This window comes from Ammospiza caudacuta, chromosome 24 (assembly GCF_027887145.1).
Source record: "Ammospiza caudacuta isolate bAmmCau1 chromosome 24, bAmmCau1.pri, whole genome shotgun sequence".
Lineage (NCBI taxonomy): Eukaryota > Metazoa > Chordata > Aves > Passeriformes > Passerellidae > Ammospiza > Ammospiza caudacuta.
The window spans coordinates 3,481,756-3,509,351 of record NC_080616.1 but is presented as its reverse complement, the minus strand read 5'-3'; the positions used below and the strand labels follow the sequence as shown (position 1 = coordinate 3,509,351).

The window sequence follows — 27,596 nt, the reverse complement described above, 5'->3', positions numbered from 1 at the left end:
GGAAACCCCCGGCTGCTGCTGGGGAGAGGAAGGGCTGGGCTGAGTCAGCTCCCCTCGAGGAATCCTGTTTGTCAGCAAACAGGGCAGCAGCTCTGGCACTCGCAGAAGGCTTCCAAATCCCCTCCTGCCCTTGCCACCCCCTTGGATGAGCACTGGGGATGTTCACCCTGCACACCCCATGGGCTGGAAGGGACCCAGGATGATGTGGGAGACTCTGGAAGCCCCCTGGAGATGCTGGATGTGTGCAGGGGGAGCAGGATGTGGGGCTCCCCTGCTCCTGGAAAGAAGGAGGGGAAGCAGGGGGAGCAGCAGGAGGGAGGAAATGCCTCTTCCAGGACTGTCACTCGAAGCAAAGTGCTCCAGGAAACTTTGCTTCAAGTGTGTTTGCTTTAAACAGCAGCTTCCCAACCGTTCACACAGATTTTGGGGGGCCCCCGGCACCAGAGTTGGTGCCTGGAGGTCTCAGCAATGCCAGCAGAGCTGGGGAAGGAAGGGCAAATAAATCCCTCTGCCCTCATTCCAGTGACCATGAACTCCCACATGCATCCACAGAGAAGCAGGTCAGGGTAAAAATACCAGAACTCAACCCCAATCACCTCCTCAGGGACCCCAGGGCTGAGACAGCTCAGTCCCCCCTTTCATCCCACACTTACACCAAGCTACACCTCTCTGTTTATTAATAATATTAAATATACAAGTTGTTTTCCATTATTTTCTTTAAATAGACTTTTAAATGCCTTTGTATAAAATATTTCAGGATTTCATTGTATAAAAAAAAACAAAAAACAAACCCATCACAAAACCAACAAAAAAGCCCCAACCAAACAATAACAAAAAAAAAAAAAAAAAAAAGGCAAAATAAATCCAACATGGGTAAAGGCAAGTTTTCTCCCCCAGGAGCAGCTCCTCCACAGAGTAAACTGGTGACTTACACCACCAGGAGTTTGGCCCCAGACTTCCTGCTGCATCAGGGCTTTTATCCTGATTTACACCAGTCCCTCGCCCAGGAACCCCCTCCTTCTGCCAGTCATAAATACACACACATATATATATATTTATATAAAAAACCCCTAATTAATAGTGATGCTTTCTTTAAAAACAGTTGGGTTTGTCCATATTTTCATCCTTCATATAAAAATAATGCTTGAAACTCCCAGAGCAGCGCAGGGGCCACGCTTCATCCGGGGCTGGAGGGAGCCGTTGGATTTTAGGGCATCTCCAGGGCTGGTGTGTCCCAAACCAGGCTCTTCCCAAAGCCCCAGGGTGCCCAGCTGGGGCAGTTCCAGCTCTTACACCCACGTAGATCCCATCTTTCCCAGCCCCATTCCCTTCTCCAAAGCGCAGTCACCAAAGAAATGGAATCCCAGCGAGGCCAGCTCGTGGTGAGGACCCTGTGAGGGGCACACGGCACCCCCCAGAACACTTGTGCAGGATAAAGACTTTCATCCACTCTACTAAAAAATAAAAAATAAGCCCTAACAACAGGAGGATGGGGAGGGGCTGGGATGGTGCCAAGGGTTGCCCCAAACCCAGCCCCGTGCAGGGATGGGTGGGCTTTAAATATTCACAGTGTGAGGGTTTGAGTTGCAAGTCAGGGCTGGGGTCCCCCCAGAATTCAGGATGCTCCAGTTGAAGCCTCAGGAAAGGCAGGGTGAAGAGGGGTGGTGGGTGCTGCTCCAAACCCACTCTGCTGGGATGGGAAAAGAGCCAGAGGACTTGGGGAGCCAATTCCTTCCATCTTCATCCAGCTCTGGCTGTGTTCAAGCCGGATCAGCTCCATCACCCACATCCAGCACTCCATGGTCCTGCTCAGCACCGCAGCGTCACACCAGCCTGCAGGCATGGCTCCAGCCCTTCTTCGCTTCCTGCTGCCCAGGGGTCCCACTCAGGGCACATCCCCCCATCCTTCTGTCCCTGCCAGGGAGTTTTTTGCAGTCTCTGGCCACGGGCACGGGGCGAGGGCAGAGGGAGTGTCAGCGTCACGGTGGGATCGCGGCGAGGCCGGCGCGTGCCAACCTTCCTTCCGTCCGCATTCGTCCCCCGAGCAGCTTCACATCCTGCCTGGGGCCCTGGGAAAAGGAGCAGAGAGATGAGCAGGAGCTGGGGCTCTGCCAGGGAGGGCAGCGTGGGGAGAAACACACGAAAACCACAGGAAAAAATACTATGTATATTAAGAAAGTGCCAGTAATGGATTAACGAGCTGCAAAACCACATGCTGGCAGCGTTGGGGCGCAGACCTGCTCCTGTCCGTGTCTTCCCACCCAGAATTTCCCTGCCCATGGCCAAGGTCAGCACCGATGGGGACACAATATTGTCCTCACCCAGCCCCTGATCACCTCAGAGATCCTGAGTCTCCAGCTCTGAACATTCCCTTGCTCCCTGCAGCGCCCTGTGACAGAAAGATGGGGGGGTTTAGAGCAGGGTCACCCAGAGTGGGGGTCCCCAAAGCCCCCCCATGAAGGTCACACCCACCTCCTCTCTGGCTCCTCGGGGTCGCAGCCTCCATCCTCCAGCGGCCGCTGCAGGACCTGTATGGAGGGAGGGAGATGAGCCCTGGGGAAGGGGGGGAGGGTGGCAAATCTCCCAAATTACATTCTCCCACCATGCTCAACAACACCAATTAATTGTCCCCCAGTCTCAAAATTATAGGAAAATTATAGGGGAAATGGGGATTAACCCAGAGTGGCCAAGAGACAAGTGGGGAAACTGGGGCAGGAGAGAATCTTGGTGCCCGGGGCAGAGACGAGGTGGGGTCTTACTCCAAAATTATGGGGAAAATGGGGCTCAACCCACACTGGCCAAGAGACAAGTGGGGAAACTGAGGCAGGATTTTGGTGCCCAGGGAGGAAACAAAGTGGGGGAGGAAATGAGCCCAGGGGAAGGGGAGGAGGCTGCAGCAGCAGGGTGGCAAATCCCAAATAACATCCTCCCACCACGGTCAGCATCACCAATTAATTGTCCCCGAGTCTCAAAATTATGGGGAAATGGGGCTTAACCCACACTGGCCAAGAGACAAGTGAGGAAACTGAGACAGGAGAGAATCTTGGTGCCTGGGGCAGAGATGAGGTGGGGTCTTACCCCAAAATTATGAGGAAAATGGGGCTCAACCTACACTGGCCAGGAGACAAGTGGGGAAACTGAGGCAGGAGAGAATCTCGGTGCCCGGGGAGGAGCCGAGGTGGGGTCTTACCCTGGATTTATACTTGTAGAAGAGTAGCCCTCCCGTGGCCAGCAGGACGGCCACCACACTGGCCACCGTAATGTAGATGAGGGGCTCCTGGCGGCCCTCGCTGGCGGGCGGCTCCTTCCTGCGCTGCTCTGCGCCCAGAACAAAGGCAGAGTCAAAGCTGGGCCCGGCCCCGCCGCCATCCTCGGGGCCCCGCAGCCGGCTGAGCCCCCAGCCCCACGCCCTGGCCCTGTCCCTGCCCGGGGCTCGCAGCTCCGGGGCCATCCTGGAGAAGCGGAGCTGTGTGACAGCCGCGGGGCGGATCCGGGCTGCGCCGGGCGATGCTGTCGGAGGGCTGGTCCTGAGCCCGCCGCGCTGCTCCGGGAGGATGGAGCCTCCCCACTGCTGGCCTGGATCCTGCGGCAGGTGCCCGGTGCCCCACTCCACCAGCTCTCCATCCCCGCGGAGGACGGGGATGTCACCGGGCGCCAGGCTCAGCGTCCCGGCCGGATCCTGGAGGGCTTCGGCACTGCTGCCTGGAGCTGTCTGCTTCATCCCGGGGGCCAGCGCTGTGTCACCTAGCACGGCAGCCGGGACCTCCTCGGTCCCTGAGCCCCCGTCCGTGCTACTGGGGGGCTGAGATGGGGCCTCTAAGTCAGCGAGGGTGGCATGGAAGAGGCTGGAAGGGACCCGGGTGCTAGCGGGTGCCGTGTCCCTGCCAGCGGCAGCAGAGAGGGAGGGCTGGGTGGCAGAAGGGAGGGCAGGGGACAGGCAATTGCAGTCAGGATCTGTCCCCACACCTGAAAGAAGGAGAGAGAAGAGACAGCCGTGGGGTCACCAGCCTCCAAGAGGGGCACAGGCAGCAGATCTGAGGTCGGGGGCATTGTCCCCGTCCCTCCCCGCAGCCCCAGGCAAGCGGGTCAAACAGCCCCTCAAAAATGGGAGAGGCAGGGAACAGGCAGGAGCAGCGTGAGGGTGACAAGCAGCGGGTGGGATGAAGCAAACCCGAGTCACCGGGTCCCCTGAGCTGGTGGCAGTGTGTTAGTCACAACTTGCAGGAGCCAGAGAGCCACGTTTAAGGTCCCCACGGCACAAGGACACGGCACAGCTCCAACATGGGGTGACACTGGGACATCTCCTCCATGCAAACACAGCACGGGCGCTCGCAGGAGCGCGGACGGCAACACAGGGCTCCTCCAGCCCGGCAGCAACACTCACCCCAAAGGCTTGGCCAGGGGAAACTGAGGCACGAGGCAGCTGAAGTGACACAGCCAAGGTCATGCAGCGTGTTGGTGGCACAGCAGTCCCTCCATTTCTGTTATGCTCCACCCGGCATTGGGGCTCTGAGATAGAGCCCAATGCCTCCTTGGTCCCCCTCACGTCTCTCCTTTGCCTTGTTCCAGCAGGATTTAGCCCAAATCCCACCTTCAAATGGCAGCCAGCCCCTTCTCCCCTGACACTGATGCAGAGCTCGCTGACACAGGAAAGGGGACAAGGTGGACACGTGCCACACCCACAGACACACAACTCTTAAGGTGCTCCATGCAGCGAGCCCAAGCCCCCCAGACTGGCACAGGTTTACTGGGCAGAGGCCAAGCCTTGGCATCTCACCTGGTGAGGATCCAGCCTTCTTGGGTCCCAGGCACACTCTGCGATAGACTCGGCTGCAATCCTTCGCAAAAGTCTCCTGTTCCTCCAGCAGGCGCTTGATGTCCTGGAAAAAATCCTTCACCAGCACCAGCATCTCGTAGGGGGACGTGGTGAACTCCTTGAAGCACATCTGTGAGAGCTGGAGGAGGCACCAGGCTCAGCATCAGCTCCATGACCGCCCAGTGTCACCCCCACAGATACCACAGCGCTCCCAAGGCAGGACTTGCTGGTTCCTCGTGGCTCCATGTCCATGCACAGCCCAGCTCTGCTCTGCTCCACAGCCCTGCCACACACCCACCCCAGGGCACTCTGCACACCCCATTGCACCCCAGGGCACTCTGCACACCCCATTGCACCCCAGGACACTCTGCTCATCCCATTGCACCCCAGGGCACTCTGCACGTCCCATTGCACCCCAGGACACTCTGCACGTCCCATTGCACCCCAGGGCACTCTCAACACCCCAGGGCACTCTGCACACCCCATTGCACCCCAGGGCACTCTCAACATCCCATTGCACCCCAGGGCACTCTGCACACCCCATTGCACCCCAGGATGCTCTGCTCATCCCATTGCACCCCAGGATGCTCTGCTCATCCCATTGCACCCCAGGATGAAACACTGGACACTCCATCTCACCCCAAGATGCTCTGCACATCCCATTGCACCCCAGGACACTCTGCATATCCCATTGCAGCCCAGGATGCTCTGGACATCCCATTGCACCCCAAGATGCTCTGTTCATTCCATTGCACCCCAGGATGCTCTGGACATCCCATTGCACCCCAGGATGCTCTGGACACCTCATTTCAACCCAGGGCACTCTGGACACCCCATTTCACCCCAAGATGCTCCGCACATCCCATTGCACCCCAGGACACTCTGCACATCCCATTGCACCCCAGGATGAGGACCCAGGCCCAAAGCCCCACCAGGCTGTGGTGACTGTACCATTCTCTCCTCATCATCCTCCTCCCTGATGCAGGGGTCCATGTTGTCATCAATGCTTTTGTACATCCTGCGCACCGTCTCCATCTTCTTGGCGTTGGATGAGTTCTCCTTGAACTCTGTTCTCTCCAGGATCTTGCCCATCAAGGGAAAAGCAGCTTTCACATAGCAGGTGGAGTCGTTCTGCAAGGACACAGTGACAAAAAGTGACAGCAGTTACCAGATGGGCATCCCACTCTGTCTGGGGGAAACTGAGGCACAGAGGCACCAAATGCCTTTCTACAATCCCACAGGGTTCACAAAGTGGGACCTGGAAGCCACCTGGCCTAGCAGGATGGGTCCCTCCTACAAAGGGAGATGAGAGGGGAGAGTGGGGATCTGGGGACCCCCACCATGCCCCAGCCAGCCCTAATGCCTGTCCCCTACTGTCCCCAGCAAGAAACCACTCACCAACTGCATCTTGTCAATGAACTTGAAGGAGACCCTGCCCGGGTGCTGCATCTGGGTGTCAGCCTGGAAGGACAAAGCAGGATGTCACCCACATCCCCAGGGACAGCGCTGAGCCCCACATATGCCATGCTTTGGGCATGGGGTGCCTGAGACTCCCAAATCCACAGGGCGAGGAGGACTTTGCTCCCATTCCTGCTCATCCCATCCCACCCCACACTCCTCCTCCTAAGGTTGATGCAGTGGCAGGAGTGAGCTCAGGATTCCTGCTCCCATCAGGATGTTGTACTTCCAAATTCACGGACCTTCTCCTGCCTTTCCCTGCCTGCTCCCACCCCGCCTCTCTTCCTCCTCCTCCTCCTCCTCTTCCTGCCAGCGCCACAGCACAGCCCAGCCCTGCTTAATTCTCCTCGGCTCTCTCCCGCACCACTCTCTCCTCTAAATCCAGGCTGCAAAAGAGCATCGTGCGGTGCAGGAGGTGGCCGTGACACCAGGGTCACACATTCCCCGGGATCACACAGCGCCGGGGTCCCACCCGCAGCGCTGCCGGCCGCCCATGCCACGACCCTTTCCAATGGCAGGAAAAACCCACCCGAACCAAACGCTCTCCCTCCGGGCTGCCATCCCAGGCTGGGAAGGCGAGGGCTGGCAGAATTGCGGGCCGGCAATTCTCCTCCTAGCCTGGGATGCCGTCCCGGAAACAATTGCTCCATTATCCTGCAGGCGCTGGAGCGAGGGCCAGCTCCTCCATCGGCGAGGAGAGGGCTGCAATCCCCGGCAGGAAAACCACATCTTCCATTCAAACCCGCTCCGTCCCCTTTCTCCCACAGCCGCGGACCCAGTTTTAATCCCTGGGCGGAGAGCAAAGGCTCCGGGATGTGCTGTGCAGACAGAGCTCGGGCAGAGGAAGCCGAGCTCGCCCACAGCAAAGCTCCTGGCCCCGCAGCTCGGTGGTTAAAGAGGAAGAGGTGAAGCGAGCCCGGACACGGCGGTTACACCGAGCTCGGAGCAGCTCTCGGGGGCTCGGAGGCTGCACACCCGAGTGCCGTCCCTGGCCCGCACACCCCTCTTGCCGCAGGCAGAATTTAATCTGCGACAACCCTGCAAATCCCTGCGTGCCCCCGATTCCCGCTTCTCCCCTGAACATCCGCGTGATTCCCCGCTCGGAGGTGAGCCAAGGGCCACGGAGACAGAGATAGGGCCCCGGCAGCTGGATGGGCTGGGGCAGGGCTGGCCGTGCTGCGGGGCGGCTGCCAGCGCCCAGAGCTGCCCACGGGCTGGGCGGGATGCCGGCCCCATCGCCCGGCTCCATCGCCCGGCCGGGCCCCCCTCGCTGCCTGCCACCCACCCACAGCCCCGTTGCCAGCCCAGCTTCCAGGCAAGCAGCTGGACTCAGGAATGCAGCCGGATTCCTCTGCTTAACCCCTGCGCAGCCGCCCAAAAAAGCACAGCAGCCCGCAGCGCCGGCCCCTCCGCTGCTTCCCCCGCGCCCCTGCACCCATCCAGCCTCGCTCCTTTCCCCTTCCCGGCCTCGCTCCTGCTTCTGTCTCCTCTTTTTCCTCCTGGCGTCACTTTTCCACGGCCATCCTTGATAAAGGCACGGTATCTGTCACCCCCGGTGCCCACTTGTTCCTTGTGCCCAGGGATGCTCAGCTCCTGGGTACCATCCCTTCACTAGGGCAGCTGAAAATCGCCCCATTTCCTTATTTCAGCACTAAAAAAGAGCTGCTTCGTGCCCGTCTGGCCCCAAATGAGCCCCCATCGCACGGCACAGCCCCGGCACGGCACTCACCAGCTCCTCCAGCTCGGCCAGGTGCCTCTCGGTGATGATCTGCTCGCAGTAGCTGTTCTGCTCCGTCTCATGGATGCGGAGCAGGAGGAGGAGGAGGGACAGCAGCAGGGAGCAGCGGAGCAGGCACACCTGAGCACGACACGGGGAGAGTTTGAAGCAGGGATAACCCACACACACGCACCAAGCCCCCTGCCCCGCTCCACCGCCCCGCAGCGTGACCACCTCTGTGGTAGCCGGGACTTGGCCACGGTCCAGCAGGATAATCCCACTGTGGTCCTCCAACCCCGAGCCCATCCCCATCCTGCTATTTTTAGGAGCTCCAGGTCAGCAGGGAATTTCCCAATGCCCGGTGACACAAGCCTGGATGTGGCTCTTGGCCACCTCCACATTCCCGATCCAGCCCCTCTCCCCTCTCCCGCACCATTTCTCCGTCTCTCCTGCAAATCTCCTCCTCCGCCCTGGCTCTCCAGAGCCCATCTGACACACTGACCCACCCATCCCCAAAAATCCTCTTCCCACCCTCCAGACCCCCCCAGCTGCACCCGCCGGGCTCTTTCCATGCAGCAGCTCTGGCCTCGTCCCAAATTTCCCTCCCAATCCCCCTGCAAAAAAGCGGGGAGGCCCCGATCGGTGGCGGGACCCCGGTGAGAAGCGGGGCTTGTCCCAGCGCCAGGACTCCCGAGGAGGGGGCGGCGGGGACCCTGGGGTGGGGGCGCACCCCCGGCTCCCGGGGCACCGGCAGGGACAGGGTGCCTGGGTGATGGGTGGGGGGGAATTTCCCTTGGATGATATCCAGGAATCCTCCCCTCTTGTGAAACTCCAAGATGCCGCCTGGGCCACCGCCGAGATGTGGCCACGGCTGAACGGAGCCTCACCCCGCCGGGAACGGGGCTGGGGATGGGGCTGGAGACGGGAACGGGGCTGGGGACGGGGCTGGAGACGGGAACGGGGCTGGGGATGGGGCTGGAGACGGGAACGGGGCTGGGGACGGGGCTGGAGACGGGAACGGGGCTGGGGACGGGGCTGGAGCCGGGACGGGGCCGGAGCCGGGCTGGGGATTGGAGCCTCATCGCGCAGGTCCGGGAATGGAGCCGGGGCTGCAGCATCCCCCCGCCGGGGACGGGGCTGGGGCCGGGGCTGAAACCGAGGCCTCCCCACGCCGGCGCTGGGAATGGTGACCGGGCGGGAACCGGGAACCGGGGCTGGAGCTGCCGCTTCGCCCCGCGGCTCCGGGGCTGCCACCGCCAACCGAGGCGGGGCTGGAGCATCTCCCGGCGGGAGCGGGACCCCCGGAGGAAGGGACCCGCCACGGGGGCGCGGGGACACCGGGGGCCGCCGCTCCCGCACAGGTGGCAGCGGGGGCCGGATTGAGGGGGGGTCTCCGCGGCCGCGGGGAGCGGGAGGGGCCGCCGTACCTTGGCTCCGAGGCGGGGCATGGGGGCTGCCGTGGGACCGGGGCCGGGCGGAGCGGGCGAGACGGCGGCAGCGGCGGGGCCGAGCGGGGCCGGGCTGAGCCGCCGCCGCGGCCGCGCTCCCCTTTATAGCGCCGCGGCAGCATGTGGTTTATGAGAAAGCATTTGGCCAGCCGCCAGGCCCCGCGGGGCCCGGGCCGGGCCAGCACCGGGAGGGCACCGAGCGGCACCGGCCGGAGCTGCTGGGTCCCATCTGCACCGCTCGGGTCCCATCGGAACCGCGCGGGTCGGGCTGGATCCGATCGGAACCGCTCGGGCCGTTCAGAGGGTTGGACTCGCCACCGCTGGGCTCGGATCGGCGCCGTTCGGGTCAGGCGGGAACCGCTCGGTTATGATCGGATTGGCTCGGATTTCCCGGAATTGGATCGGCTCGGCTCGGCCCGAGGCACCGCCTGTGTGAGCCCCCGTTATCACAAACACGCGCGATGTGCTCACCTGGGCACGCACACACATCTGCACAGACGTGCCAGGATCAGACACCAGCCCTGGATGGGCACGGTCACGCCAGGCACCGGTATCCATGGGCACACACACAGCCCTGAGCCTGGCACACGTGTGTGCACACACACAGCTGTGCATGCATGCACACGGAACGTGCACGTGTGTGCTCACACACTCCTGTGTGTGTATATGGTCACCCCTGGGCACTTGTGAACGTGTGAACATACACACAACACCCCTGGATGGGCAGGGACTTCTCTCAGAGCACAGAGCTCTGGGCCTGGCACATGTGTGTGCTTGCTTGTCCCTGCGGACACACACAGACACACACATAAACACAGAGACATACAGACAGACATACACAGACACACAGACACACACAGACAAACACAGAGACACACACACACACACACAGAAACACACAGACACAGACAGACACACAGACACATGCACATACACACAGACACACAGACAAACACAGAGACAGACAGACATACACAGACACACAGACAAACACAGACACACACACACACAGAGAAACACACAGACACACACAGACACACAGACACATGCACATACACACAGACACACAGACAGACACACAGACACACACACAGACACACACACAGACACACACACATATGATGGACACCCATTAGAACGTGCAGGGATGGATGCATCAGCAAGGGTGTGCACGGATAGATCCATGAGCATTGATCAGCCCACGTGAGCACAGATCCATCTGCACGGATGGACCCACACGTGCACCAGCAGAGGCATCTGCAGGGATGTGCATGGACAGACAGCTGCATACGTGTGCATGATAGATCTGCACAGACACGGACAAATCCTGTGCATGGATGGGTTCACATGAGCATAGACAGATCCGGGGGCATCGATGGGTGCACACATGGAAGGACAGATCCATGTGTGCATGGGCAGATCCATGTTTACATGGAGAGATCCCTGTGTGCATGGGCAGATCTATGTTTGCGTGGACAGATCCAAGTGTGCACAGACAGATCCATGTTTGCATTGGATGGATCCCTGTGTGCATGGACAGATCCATGTTGGCATGGAAAGATCCATGTTTGCATGACAGATCCATGTTTACATGGACAGATCCATGTGTACATGGGTGGATCCATGTTTGCATGACAGATCCATGTTCACATGGACAGATCCAGTTTGCATGGACAGATCCACGTATACATTGATGTACATTGGTGGATCCACGTGTACATGGGTGGATCCCTGTGTGCATGGCTGGGCCCATTTGTGCACAGATGGATCCCCATGTGCACAAGCAGATCCCTTTGCACAGGTGCAGGTGGATCCCTGGACAGATCCGTGCACAGGGATCTGTGAGGGACTGGATTTGGGGACAGCAGAGCCACACAACAAGCCCCATTCCCAGCTCTGGGATTTTCCTCTTCGCTGCCTGTTTATTTCCAGGCGACTGGGAGTGATTAGTGGCCACGAGGTGATCCATGGCAGTGCCAAGCACTCTGACTGACGGGAAACCGAAAGCAAACTGCTCCACACACACACACAGAGGGATGCGGCTGCAACAGGACACGGTGACAACGATGGGGCCACGTGTGGGTGACAGCCACCACATCCGAGCATGGAGGGACTGCAGGATCTGCTCCCCTGGGCCGGAAACCCTGCTGGGGCTGCAGAAGTGCTGAGGGGTTTTCTTGGAGCTGAGAGCTGATGCCAAGAGTGGAGGGTTTGGATCAGTGACCTGCTGGAGGAGATGGGGAAGAGCTGGGAAGCAGCTGGAGTTGGGGACTGCAGTGACAGCCCCAAGATAGTGTCAGATCTGCACCAGCACGTTAATGTCACAGGTCTTGTCACCCTCAGTGTGCCTTAGCAACAGCAGCAGATAAAGGTGATAAAGGTGACAGGTTGGAGGGAGAGCTCTGCATGAGAAATCAGCCATCCTCCCCAGATAACGTCTTCCTCCCCAAAACACTGAGACATCACCCCCACTTTTCATCACAAGCTATTCTGGGAGCCTCACAGCTCCCACGCTGGGAGGACACCAGGATAGACACCAAGGGACAAGGGTGAGTGATGCCAGCACCAGGGGTGACTCACGGGGACCCCGTGGCAGCACATGAGGCCCCTTCACACTGGCTGGGGCCACGGCTGCTCATGTCCCACACACTCATTGCCCTCTGCTTTAAAGGGACAGGAAAAGTGTCATATGCTGGGTCATGGGACAAGCTGTGGGGCAGGGACAGAAGGAGAGCAGGACAGAGGGACGGCAGAATGGACGGACGGGTTAATATTAATCTGCTTCAAGCATGACAGAGGGCGAGAGCAGCATCCGCCTCCTTTTTTTTTTGGCAGGGAAGTGGCTTTTGCCCCTCCTCCCTTCCCAAACCTGCTGAAATCCCTGAGTCACGGAGCAGAAACGGGGCTGGTGGCAGAGGTGACAGAGGTGGCAGCTGTTCCCTGCCCACGCTGCAGCCAGAAAACCTGGGGGAGGCAAAATTTAGGGTGGCTGTCTATCTCCCAGTTGCAAACTGGGACCAACAGCACTGTCACCATGCTGGTGCTGTGCAGGAATTGCCCCTCTCACCCCACAGGCACTGCCAGCCAAGGGGGGAAGGTGGGATGAGGCTGTGGAGCTTCCTGGGCATCCAGAGGTGCCCACATCTGCTGGCACCAGCACAGAGGATGCAGGGATGGAGGCAAGGCAGGGCAGGATGGTCCCTGTTCCAAAGGGACTGGAGCAGCCACCAGCACCACCCTCACACAGCCCCATCTCCACTGTGGCCAAGGCTGGAGCATCCCTCAATTCTCCTGCTCCAGCAATTCCCTCTCTTCCCACCCCCGTGGGAGTGAGAGCACATCCCAACCAATCCCTCATTTCAAGAGGCTTTTTCCAGCCAGCAAGCCCCAAAGCAGGGATAATAAAACCTGTGGCATATCCAAAGGGCCAGGAGCAGCCAAAGGTGGCAGCTGTTCTGTGCCCACGCCATAGCCAGAAAATCTGGGGGAGGCAAAATTTAGGGTGGCTGTCCCTGTCCCTAAAGGGGACTGGAGCAGCCACCAGCACCACCCCCTGCAGCCACAACTCCACCATGGCCAAGGCTGGATCATCCCTCAATTCTCTTCCTTCAGCAATACCCTCTCTTCCCACCCCCATGGGAGTGCGAGCACATCCCAACCAATCCCTCATTTTGGGAGGCTTTTTCCAGCCAGCAAGCCCCAAAGCAGGGATAATAAAACCTGTGACACATCCAATCCCCCCAGCTGCATCCTAGGACCAGCCTCGGGCTGCCTCTGTGGAGAAAGTTATTTCCAGCAGGAAAATGTTGCAAGGTCTTAATCAGTTCCTTCCCGGTGATTCACTGGAGGGTCAGGATGATCTCCCGCAGTCTCCTGAGTGCTGCAGCTGAGCCAGGACCCGACCAGCCCTATCCAAGCTGCAGCCATGTGTGCCCAGGCTGGAAATCCCCGTGGGAAGGTCCCGAGCCAGTTCCTTCAGGAGTGGAGGAATGTGGCTTGGAAGGCACTTCCCTCCCAGCCGCTGCCAGGGGAGGGCTCAGGATGTTGTGATGAGGCTGGAGCCTTCATCCCACAGCAAATCCCCCCCTTCCCCTCCTCCTTCCATCCCTCCTGTGCTGCCTGCTCCACACGGGGACGCTGGAACACCCATGGGGACACTGGAACATCAATAGGGATGCTGGAACACCCATGGGGACACTGAAACCACTGAAACACCCATGGGGACACTGGAACATCCATAGGGACACTGAAATATCAATGGGGACGCTGGAATGTCCATGGGGACACTGGAACACCCATGGGGACACTGGAACATCCATGGGGACACTGGAATATCCATAGGGACAATAAAACATCCATGGGGACACTGGAACACCCATGGGGACACTGGAATATCCATAGGGACAATAAAACATCCATGGGGACACTGGAACACCCTAAGGGATGCTGGAACATCCATGGTGACACTGAAACATACATGGGGACACTGGAACATCAATAGGGACACTGAAACACCCGTGGGGACAATGAAATATCCATGGGGACACTGGAACATCAATAGGGACACTGAAACACCCGTGGGGACAATGAAACATCCATGGGGACACTGGGACACCCTTGGGGGCACTGAAACACCCATGGGACACTGGAGATCCATGGGGACACTGGGACTCCCATGGGGACAATGAAACATCCATGGGGACACTGTAACACCCATAGAAACACTGGAACACCCATGGGGACACTGGAACATCCTAAGGGACACTGGAACACCCATGGGGACACTGGGACACCCATAGGGGACAATGAAACATCCATGGGGACACTGGAACACCCATGGGGACACTGGAACATCGTACCCTGCTCCCATCAGAGGGGGATCTCGGGGTCCCCTGGCAGCAGCCCCCTCCCCACAGGGTCAACCCTGGCTGATGCAGGTCAGGGAATTCAGCCAGGCTGGAAGCGAGGGAACCGCAGGGTCAGGCTGTGTCCGGCACCTGTGGAGAAAGTCCCTGCTCAGAGTTATCATAACCCGGGCTCCTTGACCACAGAGGCTCTCAGGAGACCTCCCGCCACCCCAGCACATGCTCGGGGGTCCTGGGGCACTGAGAGAGCCCAGCCTGGGGTCAGGGAGGGGTGCCCATGTCAGAGGAGGGACCAAAGAGGGGTGACAGCCCCGCGTGGGTGACCAGCATGTCCCCAGTGCTCGTGGCTGTGGCTGAGTCACATCAGGCTCCAGCTCCACTCCTCCCTCCACTGAGGAATGTGGCAGGGCCAGAGCCAAAAACCCTCCAAACCTTCAAACCTTCCCAGGCAGCTGCTCATGGGCACCCACAGAGTCTGGGGGAGACACAGGGCAGGAGGTGCCACCAGCTGTGGGTTCAGGGTGGCAGCAGGACGATGCCCACCCTGGGGCAATGATGCTGTGCCCATGCTCTGGGGGAGTCCCCAGCACACCCTGAACGAGGGTGCTGGGGGGCCACAGTGCCCAGCGTGCCCCATTCCCTGCTGGGCATCACCCAGGGCTCACAGCGCACTGTGGGGGCAGCCCTGGCTCTGCCACGAGGGTCCTGACCCATGGCCGGGGGTCCAGGGGCTTTGCCAGGAGCAGCTGGGCACCAGTGGGGGCAGCTTGGGAATGCCCCAGGGCAGCCAGGCCCCAGCACCACCTGGGGGCTCCCTGCGTGTCACCATGGCCAGGAGCAAGGTGACATCCAAACCCTCCCCGGATGCCACAGCTCTCTGTGTGTGATGGACTGTCCCTGACCTAAAGTGGGACTAAACCCCGCTTGAACCCCCCAAACCGGGAATGTGACCCCCACACACGCCCAGCTGCAGGCTGGTGGGGTGACAGCCCTGTGGCACCCCCCGGCACGGGGCTGGGGTGGCTCTGTGGAGGAGCAGAGCCCGGAGCCAGAACAGAGGAGCTGTTTGTGCTCCCGCCGGGGCCGCTTGTTTATCGGCAGCCGCAGCTGTTTACATCAGCGCTGGCCCCGGCTCCGCACGGACACCCAGACGCGGTCCCCAGGTGCCGGCGGGGCTTTGCTGGGAAGGAGGGGAAGCAGCGATGAGGCTGAGGCTGAGTCACGGCCTTATCTTGCTCCACACCCCGCAGCACGATCCGGAGCTGCTGAGCTCCTTTCCCTGCTCGCCCCCATCCCTGAAAGCGGCAGGACCCCCGGCCCTGAGGGACATCTGTTGTATTGCACTAAATAGTTTATTTAGTTGTTACACGGAAATCTTACAGACATCCTTGCCAGCCAAAGGGACACCTTGGGGGACAAGGGGTGTTCTCACAGGGCACGGTGGGGCTTATGCCCATCATTCTCTGGAGGGGGACAAAGATGGACAGACGGACAAGGAGGGGGACAAAGATGGACAGACAAGGAGGAGGACAAAGATAGAGAGACAAGAAGGGGGACAAAGATGGACAGAGAGACAAGGAGGGGCACAAAGATGGACAGAGAGACAAGGAGGAGGACAAAGATGGGCAGAGAGACAAGGAGGATGACAAAGATGGACAGACAAGGAGAGGACAAAGATGGACAGAGAGACAAGGAGGAGGACAAAGATGGAACAGACAAGCAGGGTGACAAAGATGGTCAGACAGAGGATTGGACAGACCCCTAGCAGTGTATAATCTCCATCATCCCCTTCCCTGATTGCTGAAGGGCAGCTGGGGGTTAATGGGGACGGGGGGGACAAGAACTCTTCTCTATGGGCACCTTGGAGCTTCTGCCCATCATCTTCTGGAGGGGGACAAAGATGGACAGACAGACAAGGAGGGGGACAGAGATGGAACAGATAAGGAGGGTGATAAAGATGGACAGACAGACAAAGAAGGGGACAAAAATGGACGGACAAAGGATTGGACAGACCCCTAGCAGTGTGTAATCTCCATCATCCCATTCCCTGATCCCTGAAGGGGGTTAATGGGGATGGGGGGACAGCAGTGCCTTGCCTGCTGGAGAAGGAGCCCTCGCCTCCCAAAAGGAAGCAGCTCCTGCCAGGAATTCGAGGCATTACTCAGCTGGCGGCCATGGATCAGCTGTTTGGTTGCCTGGAGCCTGTTTTTCATTAGCAGCAGCGATTTTAGCACCGTGGAGCTGCCTCCTCCCTCCTGCCAGCAGCTCCAGGATGGCCCTGGAGAGCAGGAGCCCTACCTGGCAGGTGGGATGCCAGGGCAGGTCAGGGATGCCAGGAGTGGTTTATCCCTGATAAGCCTTGGCTGTGGGAGCTCTCTGGCTCACCTGAGTCCAGACCTGTCCCATGGCAGGGATGAAGTTCAGGAAGGTTTTTGAAGGGATGGTGGTTCTGAGGAAGTTGAGTGTGGCTCCACACCTGGATTAATTTCTTTCCCATCAGAGGGATGAAGTTCAGGAGGGTTTTTGGAGGGATAAAGTTCAGGAGGTTTTTTGGAAGGATGGTGGTTCTGAGGAAGCTGGTTGTGGCTCCATGCCCGGATTAATCCCTTTCCTATCAGAGGGATGATCAGGCAAGTTTTTGGAAGGATGGTGGTTCTGAGAAAGTTGGTTGTTGCTTCACACCCAGATTGGATTCATTCCTTTCCCGTCAGACGGATGAAGTTGGGGTTGGTTTTTGGAGGAATGGAACTCGTAGGGGAGCCACCACTGGCTCCACACCTGGATCCACCCCTTTCCCAACACAGGGATGAAGTTCAAGCAGGTTTTTTAAGAGATGGAGCTCCTGGGGGAGCTGATAGGACACACACACTGCCCCCTCAGCTATGCTGGCAGCCCTGGCTCAGGCCAAGGGGTTAATTTTGGGCTGAAAATGGGAGATTTTGAATTTGCAAAGGCTGGTAGGGAGAGGGTGGTGGTAAGGGGGTGGAGAGGTGTTTGGGGGCTCACAAAGCTCTCTCCAGCTTGGGGAGGATCAGGAATCCATTCAGCTTTATTAAAATCATCTTTTCACCTCCAAAAAGCCAAATAAATGGGATTTAAATATCAATTCCATCCCCCTGCTCCCAGGCAGCCCAGGCACCATGGGAAGGGACACATGAGGATGGAGCAGGGACAGAGCTGGGCCTGCATCTCCCTTGCAAACCCCGCAGCTCCGGCTGCTCCCACGCTCCCGGCCAGAGCTGATGCTAAATCCAGCCTTTCCCATCTCCCTCACAGCTGGACACGGAGCTCCCGTCCCCATCTCAGTGTCCTCATCCTCACTCCCAGGGGACATTCCCCATTCTCTTCCCCCTGCTCATCACAATTCCAGCCCGTGCCAGAATGGAGCTGAGCAGCTCGCAGGAATGGGGTGAAATGGCTCCAGCTGCTTGTGTGGGATTGGAGGCTCAAATTTTGATGGCTTGCTGCTTCCTCCAAGAAAACAAATGGTCCTTCCAGCAGGTGAGCTGCTTCCCTGCTCATCCAAGGACCAAAAGCTCCATCCAACCCTGGGTGGTATCAGTGCTGTGGATGCAAAGGTGTTGGGGAAGATGAAACAGGAAAGCCTTATAAATATGATTGCCTGGCAAAAGATTTTGAGAATATGGAAACTATAAGCAAGATTGAAATGAAAACAAGCTTTGAGAAACCTCAGTTACTGAACAACTGGAAAACAATGGCATGGCCAGCTGAAGGTGATCCCCTTTTGATGGAACAACACCCTCTGCTTGCAGACAGGCCCAAGGGTCAGAGCAGACCCTACAGCTTGGCAGAAGGGGCCCAAAGAGGAGTTTTTAGGGTTTAAAATGTAACACAGGAAGGTAATGTAATGATTCTTATAGGCTGTATGGAAATGCTATAGGATTTGTATCTTGGACTAGATTGGTTAGTGAGAATCAGAATATTCAGCACAGACGAAGATTTATGGTATTGTAAAGGGAACTTTGTACTCTTACCTCTTGTCTCTTGCCTTTTATGTTCTTTCCCCTTTTACTCTCTTACCCTTTTACTCTCTCACCCTCTCATCCTCTCTGCCCCTCTCTTCTCTCAGCCCTGCTCCAGCTGTGGCTGGCAGCTCCCAGCAGGGCCCTGCACCCAGGCCCTTTGCAATAACCCACAAGTTCCAGCCCTGGCTGCAGAGATCTCTCATCTCCATCCATCCCCACCGTTCTACCCCCGTCACTCCTACACAAAGGGGTGGTTTGAGGACTGCTGAAAAGTTTTGCTTATGAAAAACTGGTAAGAAACAGGGTCCCACAGCAGTGTGGAGGGGGCTGCAGTGATGTTTAGGGCAGTGATAACCACGATCACCCCACTCCCAACCGAGAGCAGCGCGTGTGCCCGGAGGCTGCTCTTGCACCTATGCCAAGAGCATTGGATCATCCCTGTTTGACAGCACAAACAACCTTCAGGCACCACCAGAAAAACACAGGCTGATGCATCTTGGCATGTGCTGCTGCGCCTCCGCCCATCATCCCGCCCGCAGCCCCGCAGCCCCCGGCACAGCGGCTCCTCTGGCCCCGCAGGGTCCTCGGAGCTGCTGCCACCCCAGCGTGGTGCCCAGAGAGGCTGAAGAGCACAAAAACATGATAAAAAACCTGCCTGGGCTCTTGTGTCCCCCAGTGCTCAGGGGACACTCAGCTGGACCCTGAGTAGGGGGCATATTCCATGTTCTGGCAGGGGGAGGATGCAGGATTGGCATCAGGATGCTGAGGGTATCCGAGCCATGGAGAGTCAGCAGCTCCCAGAACTATTCCTCACACCCAGAGGAATGTAATGAATCAAGGATCCCCAAGGACCTTGCAAAGTTTAGGGCCTCAGATGAGCCAGACAAGTCCCAGCTGAATGAGGAGAGCGTGAGGCAGAGCCAAGCCACCCCAAACCCAATTCCAGCCATGGGGAAGGGGCTCCCCAGTGCTGCCCTGACCAGCACTGCTGCAGAGCCAATCTGAGCTGCCACCCCCTCTCCAGCACTCATAATTAAAGATAATCCATCAGAATTTCATCCCGTGGCTGCTGCTGCCACATCTGGAAGCCGGTGTGGGCTGCTCGAAGCTGTGCAGGATTTCCAAGGAACCACAGGAGTTTTCCATCCTCTTTTCATTAGCGTGTGGTTCCCGCCCCAGAGCTCCAAGCAGGGCCAGCAGCCCCACGCTCAGCCAGGGACCTTGGGCCTGAGAGGTCCCCAGGGCTCTTAAAATTCACAATGTCCCCATGGCTGGGCTGTGCCACCCGCTGGGAGGAGGTGGTGGCACAGCAATGGGGACCTGGATCCTGTCACCAAGCCATCCTGCTTCCCAAAAAACAGCCCCAGGATGGCACTCCAGCCAAATCCTGCTTCCTTAAACAGCCCCAGGATGGCACTCAGCAGCAGGAATTGCCCCACATCCTCTGAGGCTCTGCCAGCAGGGCTGAGGCTCCACAGCCTCTCCCCAAGGACTGGGGGGGCTCCTGGGTGTCCCTGTCACCCCTTCCTTGGGACAGCTCAGCTCGTGCTGGAGGTGGTGGCACAGCAATGGGGACCTGGATCCTGTCAGTGAGTGATCCTGCTTCCCATAAAACAGCCCCAGGATGGCACTGAGCAGTGGGAATTGCCCCATGTCCTCTCAGGCTGAGGCTCCACAGCCTCTCCCCAAGGACTGGGGGGCCCCTGGGTGTCCCTGTCACCCCTCCCTTGAGAGCATTCCCTGCCGCCCCACAGGTGGGACCAAATCCCCAGCAGCTCCTGACTCTCAGACCCGGCCACCAACCAGGTCCCTGCTGCTGTCCCCGTGTCCCTGGGCAGCCCCGCTGGTGCAGCCGCAGCTGTTTGGCCACATCTGGGGCTGATTTTCAGCGCGGGGAGGCTGAAGCCGCGCTGGGAGCCCGAGGGCAGCCTCAGGATGTGGCGGCTTGACCGGGAGGAAAGTGGGGCTGGAGGGGCAGGGGGGGCGCGGAGCTGCCCCCGCTCCGGCCAGAACCGGCTGCGGCCCCGGGGACGCGATTACGCCGAGCCCGAGGCATGTCCTGCGGCCAGCCCAGCGCTCCATGACCTCACCACCACGTGCCTGCACCAGGAAGGAAAAGAGGAAATTCGACTTTTTTTTTTTTTTCAAGAATAACTCTTGCCTGAGCTTTTCCTGGGGGTGAGAGTGTGACCCGTGGCCAGCGCCACTCACCTTTTCCACGAGAGCATCACTCTGGGGTGATGGGAGAGGCTCCCAGCCCACACACATCCCAGGATGAGGGGATAGACACAGAGAGATGCAATCCACCTCCCCAGATGTCCCTCAGCTTTGTCATGGGAGGGGGTTGTCACCCACGGGTCACCCACTGCACATCCTGGGTGCCTCTGGAGAACTTGAGTCCTTCACTGGGAAATTTGGGCAGAGGAAGTTGTGCCAGGCTCATAAACACATCGAAACCCTCTGTGGTTTCCACATGGGTCACATCCTCCTTGTCCCACCCCTGTGTGACATGTCCCCAGGGCTCAGAGACACTGGTTGGATCCCCGTCCCTCCCCAGGGCTGGAGGCAGCAGGATGCAGGAAGGGAAATGGGAATTAAAAATAATTAAAATACTTAGAAGGGCACAGGCCTGGAATGGAGCCCACCCAGCTCCAACTCTAAGGCTGGATCCCACCTCCAAAGAGGTGATTGGAGGCTCACAAAGCTCTCTCCAACCTTGCACTTGTCCAGCTTGGGGAGGGCCTGGAACCCACTCAGCTTTATTAAAATCATCTTTTCACCTCTGAAAAACCAAATAAATGTGATACAAATACCAACTCCAACTCCCTGCTCCCAGGCAGCCCAGGTACCATGGGAAGGGACACACCAGGATATAAAAATGGGTTCCAAAAGTTCGACCTGGCTGCAGCAGAGGCCAGGAAGGGATTTGGGGCAGAGACCCCCAGGTTATCCCAAGCAGCTGTGAAAAAGCAGGACGTGAGCTGGGATCCACTCCCTGGGAAAAGCCCAAACCACCAGAGCTGCTGATCCTGCTGCCCAGAGCCAGCTCTCCTGGCCAGGGTGGTTTGGTTTCACATCAGCCCTTCTGTGCCACTGAGGCACCTGATCCCACAGCAGCACCTTCACTTTGGCAGGAGGAAAACCAAGCCAAACCCCAGGAAAGCAGGAGACATCGACAGCAGGATCACCCCCAGGATACAGATTGAAAAAAGAACAAATTTAATTCATACCCAGGAGCTGATGGCTCCTCCATGTGCAGGGAATGAGCAGGACCTGAGCTCATTGCAATAGGGATGGATTACAGTTGGGATTAGGATTGGGATAAGAACCCAACAGCCTCCCTTCACTCCTTCAAACCTTACTGCTGAGCCAGGGGGGCAATTCTGTCCTCCCTGCTATCAGGACTAGTGCTGGTTTTCAACTTCTTTTTCCCACCTCTGTTGAGGTCGGGACTGAAGGCACTTGAGACAATAGCTCAGGTTCAGACTCAGGTGTTTATTGTTTTTTATCTATGTTACAGTCTCACAGCAGTGAGTTCTGCAGTCTCATTAACAAGGCACAGAATGGCCAACAGACTCCTGTTACAAGGTCTTTTAAGGCTAAACTATCCAATTAAGAAATGACACATAAATTATTTTTGCTTTTAATCCAAAAACTAATCACTCAAAGTTGTCAATGCAGGCTTTTCTGTCCAATTACACAAAACTACCCGAACCTATGGAGAAGGTGAAGAAGAAGGAGGAGCCTCTGCCCTAAAACTTCCATCTTGCCCCATATATGTTGCTATATTCCAAAACCTTAAACTCCAAGTTTCCCACCCTGTGATATTGCACGCCTCTATTCAAACTCCACACTCACAACCCCACTTCTGTCATTCCATTTTGGAAGTTTCTCCTTGGCCTCAGGTCAGTGCAGTGTTCTCCTGGGGGTCATATCAGTTTCTCTGGATCTGGGCTGAAGGCACTTGAGATGATAGTTCATGTTGGGACTCAGGTGTTTGTTATTTCTTATCAGTAAAACAGTCTCACTACTGTGAGCTCGGCAGCTTTTTATTAGAAGGCAAACAATCTCTTGCTACAAGGTCTTTTAAGACTAAACCATCCAATTACATACTGACACCAGATTATTTTCCCTTTTAACCCAGTAACTGATCCCAAAGAGCTGCAATGCAGACTCTTCTGTCCAATTACAAAATGTCACCCAAACCCATGGAAAAGAAGGTGAAAAACAACCAGCCACCACCCTAAAACCTCCATCTTGATTTATATATATTGCTATATTCTAAAACCTTAAGCTCTAAGTTTTCCACCTTGTGGTATCACACACTTCCATTCAAACTCCACATCCACAATCCCAGTTCTGTCATTCCATTCTGGAAGCTTCTCCACGGCCTCAGGTCAGTGCAGTGTTCTCCTGGGGGCCAGTGCCTGTCAGCACAGAAAGTCTGAAATTCTCAGCATCCATAACCCTTGGCAGCTGGATCCTCTCAGCATCCTGGGGCAGGATGAAGCTGGGCATCACCAGAGCATTTCTCCCTTGGAAAAGGAAAATCAGATCCAGGGGGGTGAATTTGGCCTTTCCTAGGAAGGGGCTGCATTTGGAGGGGTCCAGGCTGGTGCATCATGTGCCAGAGTCACAGCCCACCCTCACAGCCCCAGGATGCTGCTTTTGGGTTGTTTTCCCCCAATCTTCACACATTCCAGCTGGGCTGGGAATGTTTGCCTGAAGGAGGGATGTGGGACCTGCCAGGGGTCTGGGGACCTTCTGGTGTCCTGTCCTCCACCATGAGGGGAGACCCATGGAACCTCCCCAGGGAGGAGCAGCACTGGGTACCCCAATGCCAAAGCACCTTCGTTAATGGGGCATCCTCATTAATGGGACACTCTCATTAATGGGACACCCTCATTAATGGGGCACCCCAATGTCAGGGCACTCCCGTTAATGGGACACCCTAATCTCAGGGCACCTTCCTTAATTGGGGACCCTCATTAATGGGACAGCCCAATCTCAGGGCATCCTTATTATTGGGACACCCCAATCTTAAGGCACTCTCATTAATGGGACACCCCAATCTTAGGGCACCCTCATTAATGGGACACCTCAATCTTAGGGCACCTTTTTAATGGGGCACCCTCATCAATGGGACACCCCAATCTCAGGGCACCATCATTAATAGGACACCCCAATCTTAGGGCACCCTCATTAATGGGACACCCCAATCTCAGGGAATCCTCACTAATAAGACGCCCCAATCTCAGGGTACTCTCTTTAATGGGACACCCCAAACTTAGGGCGCCCTCATTAATGGGACACCCCAGTCTTAGGGCATCCTCATTAATGGGACACTCCAATCTTAAGCACCCTTATTAATGGGACACCTCAATCTTAGGGCACCTTTTTAATGGGGCACCCTCATTAATGGGACACTCCAATCTTAGGCGCTCTCATTAATGGGACATCCCAGCCTTAGGGCATCCTTATTAATGGGGACACCTCAATCTCAGGGCGCCTTCCTTAATTGGAGACCCTCATTAATGGGACACCCCGATCTCAGGGCATCCTCATTAATGGGGTGTGGGAAATGGATTTGTAGAGAATTCTCAAGGCTTAACAGAAGGCTCACAGAGTGTACATTTGTCTGCAAACCTTGAGATAAGAAATGCTGGCTTAGAAATGTCAAGAAACACTTATAAGGTATTATAATTAGGAAATAGTTGGCTTCTAATTGTAATGGCATGAATTATAACATCTGTATTGCCTGACCCTTCACATAAGACTAAAAATGGAATAGAATTTTTTAAAATGCCTCTCAGTTGCCCCATCTCTGGGTCAAAAAAGGGCATAACTTGACAATGGGGCATCCAGATTAATAGGCACCTTTTACTTGGGGTGCCCTCATCTTTAAGGCACCCCCATTAAAGGGGGACCCTTGTTTTTAGGGGCATCCCAGCTCCATGGCACCCTCATTAAGAGGGCACCTCCATTAATGGGACAGCACCATTAATTGGGGACCTTTGCTTCTGGGCTACCCTGTGTCCTTATTAATGGGGTGTCCTCATTAATGGGGCACCCTCATTAATGGGGCAGCCACGTTAATGGTGGACCTTCATTTCTGGGGTGCTCCCTTGTCTCCAAAACACCCCCATTAACGGGGTACCCCCATCTCTGGGCACCCGCATTAACCAGGCACCCTCATTAATGGGGCACCCCCATCTCTGGGCACCCCTATTAATGAGGCACCCTTATTAATGGGACACCCCATCTCTGGGCACCCCCATTAACCAGGCACCCTTATTAATGGGGCAGCCTAATTGTGGGACCCCTCCCATGACACCCCCCTCCCCTGGCATCCCCCCTGTTTTTGGCAGCCCCACAAGGGGTGGGGGACACCCGTCACCTCTCTGCCCCCCATTCTGTGAGCTCCAGGCCTGGCTGTGTGCTTGCAGACCCAGCTGCGGTTTGGAGGAAAAAAAAAAAAAGGAGGAAAAATTGAGTTTTCCTCCTCTGCAAGAACGAAAGTGGGGGAAGGAGAAGCGGCTCCAGGACCTGGAGCTGTTGCTGGACTTTCCTCCCTGGGGGAGGATTTTATTCAGCTGATACAAACGATATCTGGGGCTTTTTTGATTCTGGTTTCCTCCCGGCAACGGGTGGAGATGAGTCAGAAATCCAAAATAAAGATAAATAAGTTTAAAAATAAAGGGAAGCAGAGGCACAACTCCCATCCTACTTGTAAATAAATGCCGGAGCTGCTGGATGGAGCGGCAGAGGATGGAGGCAGAGCAGGAGCGAGGGCTGGGAGGTGTCCCGGGACAGCTCCGGGGGGATTTGGGTGCTCGGTGATGCCGCCTGCATTCCGCGCTCCTCAAGGGGAATGCCCTGCCTGGATTACGGGTAATAATCCAGGATTTTGGACCCTGGAGCTGCAGTTTGGCAGCGTGCCGGGTTTGCTCGGGCTGGAAAGGAGCCGGGATTCGGCGAGGTTTAACCCCTGCGTGTCCCGCAGCATTCCAACGCCACCGCACACTTCCAGCCCCCGGGCGGGTGGTCCCGGCAGGGATTCGGGAACAGCCAGCGTGGCTTGGCCAGACACCCCGCCCGGCGCTGCTCCTCATCCTCACCGCCACCACAAACCCCATCCAAACCCCGTCCAAACCCCGCCGTCCCCGGGGTGCTCTGCCGAGTGACCCCGGGGCCGCCCCCACAGCTGGATCCGCAGCCAACATCTGGGCAGCGCCTCTCGCAGCTTCCTAATTAAGGGATTCATTAGAACACCTCCCTCCCGCGGGGGTGGCGGAGCGGGGGCCGTGCGCCGCCTCCAGTGACGCTTCTGCAGCCCCAAAATTCCCACCACGGCCGTCGGCGCTGGGTTTTGGCAGCAGCAGCCGCTTACTCAGCCTGGAGTGAGCCGGCTCTTCCCGGGGCAGAGCCCTCGCCCCTCCGGCCGGCCGGGCTCCGGCTGAAATCCATCCCTGCGGCTGAAATCCATCCCTCCGGCTCAGATCCATCCCTCCAGCCCAGATCCATCCCTCCAGCCCAGATCCACCCCTCCTGCTCAAATCCATCCCTCTGGTTCAAACCCATCCCTCCGGCCGGCCGGCTGGGCTCCGGCTGAAATCCATCCCTCCAGCCCAGATCCATCCCTCCAGCTCAGATCCATTCCTCTTGTTCAAATCCATTCCCGCAGCTCAAATCCACCTTCCCAGAACCCCTTCCCTCCCGGCTCCGATCCATCCCTCCGGTTCAAATCCATCCCTCCAGCCTAGATCCATCCCTCCGGTTCAAATCCATCCCTCCAGCTCAGATCCATTCCTGTTGCTCAAATCCATTCCCACAGCTCAAATCCACCTTCCTGGAACCCCTTCCCTCCCGGCTCAGATCCATTTCTCCGGTTCAAATCCATCCCTCCAGCCCAGATCCATCCCTCTGGTTCAAATCCATCCCTCTTACTCAGATTCATCCCTCCCGTTCAAGCCCATTACCCCAGCTGAGATCCATCCCTCCTGCTCAGATCCATCCCTCCTGCTCAGATCCATCCCTCCTGCTCAGATCCATTCAGAATAGAATAAAATAATTAAATGAAATTAATAAATTAAATTAAATTAAATTAAATTAAATCTGTTTCTAGCTTCCAGGGGGATGGAACTAGAAGCATCCAGGTCCATGGGGCAGAAGGACAGGAGATCCTTTCCCCACAGCATGCTGGACCCCATCTCTATGGATGCTCCATGCAGCACCATCCCTGCCATCACCCCAGCTCAAACCCATCCCTCCTGCTCAAATCCACCTTCCTGGAGCCCCTTTCCCTGCCGTGGGTGCCCCCTGGTGCTGCTGGGCACCCCTGGGCACCTGCAATCCCCGATTCCAATGCTGGAGCTGGGTGGATCCCGCTCCTCCCCGGAGCAATGGGATGTTGCTGGAGAATTAAATGCAAAAGAGGGGGGAAATCAGGAAAATAACGCAAGAAAATAGCTCTAAGGGTGATGGCAGGGGTGGTGCTGCATGGAGCATCCACAGGGATGGGGTCCAGGATGCCGTGGTGGGGAAAGGATCTCCTGTCCCTCTGCCCCATAAACCTGGATCCTTGTAATTCCACCCCCTTGGAAGCTAGAAACAGATTTTATTTTATTTCATTTTATTTTATTTCATTTTATTACATTTTATTATTTTATTCTATTCTAATTTAATTAAATTAGTTTATTAATTAAATTTAATTTCACTTTTTTTGTCCTTTATTTCATTATATTTTATTTATTTTATTTTATCTATTAAATTTATTTTCATTATGGTAATTTATTTTATTTATTTCATTTTATCTTATTTATCTAATTTCTTTTTTATTTAGTGCACTTAATCTTTCTTCCTTTCAATTCCTTTATTTTATTTTATTTAAATGGCAGCAATTACTCAATTTCAGCCTCTAGACCCAGAAATTCTTTTTTTAAGGGCTGGGGTGTCTCTGAGTCCCTGACCAGGGAATGGGCACTCCCAGGGATGAGTTGTTCCTCAAACCATCCATGAATTACCCAGCATCTTCCAAACCAGGGTGAAAAGTCCCAGGATTTGTGTTGGATTCAGGCTGGAGATGCTGCCTGGAGCTGGCAAATCACAGACAAAGCCAGAGTGAGCATCCATGACTCCAGAGGCTGGATAACCTTCTTCCAAAAATTCACATTTTGGATCAATTTCAGGACCTAATCAACCTGTTCCTGGACAGAAAATGGTCCTGGATATTCACATCATCCAAGGGCACAGCCCTCCTGACATCCAGCAGAAGCTGCACTGGCTGGAATAGGATGGGCTCCTCCT

The 27,596-nt window shown here is 56.7% G+C and overlaps 1 protein-coding gene across 4 annotated transcripts; it reads right to left on the bottom strand.

Annotated features, from left to right (window-relative positions):
* Positions 1-1,835: 1,835 nt before the first annotated feature.
* CSF1 (colony stimulating factor 1) lies at positions 1,836-9,497 on the bottom strand. 4 transcript variants are annotated; one of them, XM_058819405.1, is made up of 9 exons: positions 9,419-9,497; positions 8,004-8,132; positions 6,215-6,277; positions 5,768-5,947; positions 4,778-4,955; positions 3,191-3,966; positions 2,473-2,528; positions 2,337-2,389; positions 1,836-2,069 (listed from the first exon to the last, which is right to left on the bottom strand). In XM_058819405.1, the coding sequence occupies exons 1-8, from the start codon at positions 9,437-9,439 to the stop codon at positions 2,338-2,340; spliced, it is 1,455 nt and encodes a 484-aa protein (XP_058675388.1). In that variant the 5' UTR covers positions 9,440-9,497; the 3' UTR covers positions 1,836-2,069; position 2,337. The 4 variants fall into 4 exon arrangements, with proteins under 4 accessions (XP_058675388.1, XP_058675389.1, XP_058675386.1 ...); XM_058819406.1 differs by having other exon boundaries at positions 3,191-3,318; XM_058819403.1 differs by lacking the exon at positions 9,419-9,497 and having other exon boundaries at positions 8,004-8,303.
* Between the last annotated feature and the right edge of the window lie 18,099 nt (positions 9,498-27,596).